The sequence below is a fragment of the Malus sylvestris genome, chromosome 17 (assembly GCF_916048215.2).
Source record: "Malus sylvestris chromosome 17, drMalSylv7.2, whole genome shotgun sequence".
NCBI classification, from domain to species: Eukaryota; Viridiplantae; Streptophyta; class Magnoliopsida; order Rosales; family Rosaceae; genus Malus; species Malus sylvestris.
The window spans coordinates 12,878,558-12,885,244 of record NC_062276.1 but is presented as its reverse complement, the minus strand read 5'-3'; the positions used below and the strand labels follow the sequence as shown (position 1 = coordinate 12,885,244).

At 41.5% G+C, this 6,687-nt stretch overlaps 1 protein-coding gene across 2 annotated transcripts; it reads right to left on the bottom strand.

The window, feature by feature from the left end:
• Nucleotides 1-1,465: 1,465 nt before the first annotated feature.
• On the bottom strand, nt 1,466-4,412 carry LOC126610129 ((R)-mandelonitrile lyase-like). Of its 2 annotated transcripts, XR_007618377.1 has the most exons (4): nt 4,185-4,412; nt 2,008-3,523; nt 1,726-1,902; nt 1,466-1,586 (listed from the first exon to the last, which is right to left on the bottom strand). XR_007618377.1 is itself a non-coding variant. In XM_050278111.1 (3 exons), the coding sequence occupies exons 1-3, from the start codon at nt 4,294-4,296 to the stop codon at nt 1,848-1,850; spliced, it is 1,683 nt and encodes a 560-aa protein (XP_050134068.1). In that variant the 5' UTR covers nt 4,297-4,412; the 3' UTR covers nt 1,634-1,847. The 2 variants fall into 2 exon arrangements, 1 of the variants encoding a protein (XP_050134068.1); XM_050278111.1 differs by lacking the exon at nt 1,466-1,586 and having other exon boundaries at nt 1,634-1,902.
• Between the last annotated feature and the right edge of the window lie 2,275 nt (nt 4,413-6,687).

The following is a 6,687-nucleotide window of genomic DNA, read 5'->3' as shown; positions in this document are numbered from 1 at the left end:
TAACTTTGTGTATGTATAGAATCTAAAATTATATTTGCTAGGGTTGGTGGTGATGGATGAGTGCTCATAGAGAATAATTATCGGTTGGGTTTGGAAACACGATCTATAAATCATTAACATTTGACATTAAAATATGAACATTACACATGCTTATCCACTGAGAAAAAAAAAATTGGATCCAAATCAACTTTTACTAAGACTAAAAAAGTACTTGTGGGTTTAGCATCAATTAATTATTTTGGAAACCTTTAAGTAGTGGGGAATCCATAATTTGAACCTTGGGAATTCTAGTGTTGAATACAAATTTTTTAGATAGTAACAAAGCGCGAAGTGTGCAAAAAAAAAAATGTTTATTCACTTGGTGGGTTGTTATGCACATAACAACAAATATCGGCATATGGCAAAGCAATCTAATAAGTGATGAGAGAATTTGTCGAGTGTTGTCGACGCAACATATAAAGATATACCTAGCATGCATACATTACACATTTAGTAAGCACAAAAATGCTCCGTACCAAACATTCGGAGGGTTCTCTAAAGACCTTAACATGTATATTTTTCGGACTTAGGTGGTCCTGTGACCACCTTGGTCTCTATTTCCATCCGCCCCTACCTCTAAGAAACTCGAGATGTGGTTTATGCTTCATTGACCTTTTATGATAAAAACTTACATGAAATGAGCATTATTAGACGTTTTTGATACAATATTATGCACAAATTTTACCTCCGCATGACATTGCATTATTGGATTGTGACATCACTTGAAAGTAAAAGTTGTTTATTGTTCTTATATAAGGTGTTATTATTGTTCTTATTTTTAAGTTTCTCTCTCACTTTGTGCGATTATAATTTTCAATTAATTATTATTGTTCTTATTTGAAAGTGTTTATTTCTCTGAGCAAATATAATTAATTAATTTAGAAGTTAGACTAAGATACCTATAGTCTTGGAAGACAAATTATGAGTCATGAGCTGGCCTTGAATGTGAATCTGCCCGTAAACTTGAGCAAGTGCATGCACATTTCTTGTTCCAAAGTTGCATCAACAAATTATTAAAGACATAGTAGGTATACCTACTGCAAGAAATGGCCAATGTTTTAGAACAAGACTTGGCTGCTGAACAATTCAGTTGACACTCCTGCTTATATCCAATCCCGTATGGACATGTGTTCAAGTTTTGATCTCACTTTGCTCTCTATAACTTAAAAGTTGCTACTTTACTCTATGAAACTCAATGTTGGCTTCACTTTGCCTCTTGGAACTCGATTTTGATCCCATTTTGCCCCCAAAACTGATGGGTGTTGGGTCCCACATATGTTTTAGGAGGCGACCTATAAATTCTAGGGAGAAGAGAGAATTTACAAGTCAAAGTGGAACGAATTTAGAATTTCAATAAGTAAAGTTGTGATTTTTTAGTTATAGAGGGTAAAGTGAAATCAAAATAGAATTCCATGAGGCATAGATAAAAATAAGCTTTCTATAGATGCTCTGATTTGTATCATAAATAAAAGGCCATAGGAACCAAGATATGCATTCGGGCCCAAAGTTTCCAGCCCAAGTCTAAATTCCTGGTGTATTTTCAAGTGCTCATAACTTTGTGAATTTCAAAAACAGGATTGACATCAGAAACAGATTAGCTTTGCAAGAACCTAATTAATCCCAGAGGTTGAAATTTAAAGTACAATTAGCTCTTCCAATTCACAGTTTTATTACGAAAGAATGAACCAACATAATGATTCTTCGGACCCGAAAGCACCATCTATTCTTCATCTACAAGAAATGGCACCGCAGCTGTTAAACAATGTAATAGATGATCAGCGCTAAGCATGTCAAAATGTAATAGATGATCAGTCGATCATCTTATATTCCTTTCGGTCTTTCATTATCCTCAGCCCAACGTATCTGCCAAAATTGGATCAAAGAAAGTAGTCAGTTTTCGAAAACATTTCATTGTGCAGAATTACAAATGCAATGACATTGTTAGCAGTGCTTTGTGGATACACTTACCTCCCAAGCATCATAAGAGTAGCCTGAGGATTTGTCCCAGGTGATATACCTAATGTTGATCCATCGACAACTCTGAGAGCATCAGTACCAATGACCCGGAAATCACCATCAACCACCTTCCCCAAAATGCAGCCCCCATGGTAATGCCATATGGTGCTAACAGTGCGGCGACAGAAATCTGCCATCAGCTCATAGTTCGATTGGTCTACAGGCAATGCAGGTCCCACAAACCTAAAGTCTTTTCTCCCAAACCAGCCCTGGAACTTGAAATCCTCCATAGACCTGGTCTTGAGTATATCACCAATCTTGCGCGTCCCATTCACACACCTGTGCACATCCACCGGGTTGCTGAAGTAGTTGAATCGAACAATTGGGTTCACCCTGACATTTGTTGAAGCCAACCTCAGAGAACCAGCTGAGGCTGGCCCAATGGTCTTCTCCATGAGGGTTGCCACAGTGAGGTAGAGAGGTGCGGATGGTGTCCGAATGAACACAGACATTGCAGGTGATGCAAAAGGGATAACATTGGAGGCTGCTTCAATGTAAGCTCCTGATTCAGTAATTCCCACAACTTGTATCAGTGAGTGCTCCAGTGGAAATGGTGGCACAATTGAGATGCCATTTCTTGGGTTATCATAGAGATATTGCCCAACATAAGGAAGATGATGAGCCACTGGAATCCCCCATGACGAAAGATAAGGCCTTGGGCCAATACCACTCAGCAGAAGCAGCTGTGGACTTCCGATGGCACCAGCTGATAGAATAACCTCACCATGTTCACGTAATACAGCGTGGTGATACCTCCCGACTCTGTCACGAAAAACAACACCCGCTGCAGACTGCCTTGATGCTGGAGACGGCATAGTTGAAGCCAACAGAATCCTCTCCACACTTGCATGAGTCACAACTTTGATGTTAAGTGGATTTGCATACTTGAGAAGATCTGCGGCACTGTGTCTCCTTCCCGAAGTGTCAAATGTCGAACCACCAATCTTGGTCCCCACCGCATGTTCCAAATCGAACCCGTTGTAGGGATCAACACCAGCTTCCAATAACCCATCTCGTACTGCCGATTGCCAAGTCCTCAGCTCCGGCCTAAACACAATTGCCCTTTCAACCCACTCGTACGACTCATTCACCATTCGGGGATCCCAATCGACACTGGTTTTGGTGTAAAAGTCCTGATCTGCACGGCTGTAGAAACCAGCATTTATGGCACTGCTGCCTCCAAGAATGCGGCCTCGGACATTTGCGACCCCTTCTTCAGATGTGAAGGCTTGAGTAGGTGAGTCAAAGGAGTTGACATCCATGAGTGTGGCCAAGAAACCTTCTCTGGTCATCAAGTTTCGATTTCCATAAGCAACCCCACCCCGTTCGAGCAGGAGCACTCGGAATCTAGATGATAATGTCGCAGCCAAGGGGCACCCAGCAGTGCCACCTCCTACAATAATGTAGTCGTAATAATCTTCTGTTGGAAAATCGGTGGCGTTGACAACAAATTTGAGGTAACTAGGCTCTGCAGATAGAACGAAGAAGAATCACACTCCGATTGGTTCAAAGAGGCATTAAAGCCTTATATGGAACAGAAATTACCAACAGAGAAGAATTATCCTCTGGTTGATAACCCAGAAAATTCACTGAAAATACAAATTTCCAAGAATTGAAAGCATGCGACATGGAAATCGAACTTATAGCTATCTACAAAAGACAGAGGAGAGTTAACTCCCTTCTGATTACCCAGAACAATTAAAGCAAAAATACACAGGAAATAAAACGAACTTTCTTGAATGAGGTCACTGGATAAGAGGGTTACACTTTCTTGCATTTTCTCAGATACCAAACAGAACCCAACTGAGAACGGGTTTCAAAAACATCAAAAAGCAAAAACCCATCAAACCCAGAGAGAGAAGAAAATCCAAATGTGGGTCTAATTCTTTAACCCGAAAAAATCCACAGAGTTTCGTTAGATTCACTAAATCGGTACAGAGAATCTCAATCCACTGTTTGGTTTCCAAGAAAAAAATCAGAAGAAAAGCGAAAACTTTGCAGCATTTCAACCACAACTGCATTCCCCCATCACAACTTCTCTCATGCATTCAGAAAATAAAGCCAAAAAGAACGAAGAAATTCGGTACGAATCGAAAGAAAACGGAGAGAGCGCAGCGAATCTCAGTTACCCTGATGAGGGCGGTGCGAGCTGCGCGTCCGCGCGTCGGCGACAATGGCGTTGAGAAACACGAACAAGAACGCCGAGTGCAGAAGAAGACAGAACGAAATGGGCCTCCCCATCGTTATGATTTTCCCGCCGTTTCTTGGAGGAGAGATAATTTTCTCGGTGTTTCTTTGAGAAGAAAGAAAGAAAGAGAGAGAGAGAGAGAGAGAGAGAGAGAGAGGGAAGGAGCTAGAGAGAGAAAGACTGTTTAGCAGAGAGGAAGACAGTGCCATGTTGGTTATACATTCAGTTGGAAGATCGTTATTTAGCGGCAAAGTGCGTCAATCCCATGCGTACGTGAGTAATAGAAGCCCATGTGCACTACTCAATCACTAGCCGTTGAATTTACGAGGATCCATTTCTCAAGAAATACAGGGGAAGATCGTAATTTTATGGGTCGATGGAGTAATTGCCTAGGTGGATCTCTATCGTTAAACACGAAGGTAGCGTTTGGTATGCAGACGAGACGAAACGGATGTTCTGTGTTATGTTTGGTACGCGCAGGAAGGAACAGGACGGTTGTTCCGTCCTGCGTTTGGTAGCGCATGGACAGAACGGAACCAAAAAATTAAATGACTAAAATACCCATGTTCCGGTCTCTCGATCTTACGGCAACACGAAGACAAGAAAAATCCAGAGTGACACTGCTGCTTCTTCTTATTCTTTACCCACTTACCAAAATGTCCCTGAGATCTCTCCCTTCTAAACCCAAAATCCTTCACTCTATCTTCCACTCCCTTCTCTCACCCTCCAAATCCAACGCTCATCGCCACCCCTTCTCTTCTCTCACCCACCACAACCCGCCATCTCCACAATCACCGCACCTGGTAAGCGAGTTCTCCCGCATCCTCAGCAACCACAGGAACCCTCACCACAACTTGGAGCTCTCCCTCAACGCTCTGTCCACCCAAATCTCCACAGACTTGGTTGAGCAAGTTCTGAAACGCTGCAAAAATCTCAGGCTTTCTGCACACAGGTTCATTCTTTGGGCTAAAACAATTCCGGGTTTTCGACATAGTGCTGAAAGCTATCACATTTTGATTGACATTTTAGGAAGCTGCTACACGGAAGAGGACGAGGAGGAAGGTGGCAAATGGGAGATGCAGAGGTGAAGAGGCTACATGGAAGAAGATGAGGAGGAAGGTTGCGAAGGGGAGATGCTGAGGTGAAGAGGTTCACAGCGGCTGAGAAGAAGAGAAGATAGTTTTTAGGGTTTGTTGTATGATTTTGATGATGTATTTGAAAAAGACAAGGGGCATTTTTGTCTTAAAATGTTGTAAATTTCTGTCCCACGGACGTGGAACAACCCATTCCAAGGGGGGAGGTGAAACAAGGGTGCGTTTGGTACGTGGGATGGGACGGAACAGAGTGGGACGGACGCGTTCCGTCCCATGTTTGGTGCGCTAAAATTATGTGGAACGCGTCCGTCCCATGTTTGGTGCGCTAAAATTGGGTTAGGCATAAATAACCCTTTGTACTGGGAGTTAAACACACACTGAGAAGCCTTTCTTGCGTGGTGAAATCGTAAGAAAATGCGTAGGCTAGATTGGAAAATGGGTTTGAAATGTCCCTCGGTCACTCATCCATACTGGAGAGCTGCATCACTGTGGGTTTTAAAGCATTTCTTAGGTTTTAGAGCATTTCCCTGAGACTGTAACAATTAACATAGATAGTCGAAGAGGTGTCTCTATGGGTGGAAATATTTTGGTAGGAAAAGGGGTTGAAGGGACAATGTAACGTTGCCTGCCAGGGATCTTCTTATTCCTCATTAGTATTTTCTTTTAGGGGGAAGGGAGAGATGAAATATATAGGTTTTGGCTAACGTTTTTCTTAGTTTTCTATTTGATTCTTGTTTTGCATCATGCTTCTTTTTCTTGTTAGTTGTTGTTGTATATTGGAAGGTATGGTCATAGTATGCAAAGCAAGTTGTCCTTGTGCATCAGTGGTGTCATTATTTTTTGTTGTTAGAACCTATTTGTTGGCAATCAGTTGCCAAATTATCGGATATCTTTTTTGTTGTAAAATCATGTCCTTTGTCCAACTTCTTTTCCTCCCCTAGCCTAGTGATTTATTTTCTTGTTGCATACTTTATCCCACTTTATATTCATTGTTGGACGCTTTTGATTTTCCATGTTTAGCATCTTTAGTAGCTGTGATTCTTCATAAGGCCAAAGCTGCTAAAGATGGAATTGAATGATAATGCTTTTTCATTATTTAGGATGTACAAAACATGTGAGACGTGATAGACACGATAATGCTCTGTGGCTGATTACTTGGTGCTTTTCTTTTGTAAAAGTTGCCCTTGTCTTTAACCATGTCAGACATCATGTAAGTTTGTAACTGCTTTGCTAGGAAGGAAGCATGCATGGGGTTTAGGAAAAACTATGTGAAAGATTGTGACTTGCAAGCAGTTTTACTAGTGTGTGTGATTGTAAAAGATCGTCTGTTGAAGTTTATTTGGTGTCCTC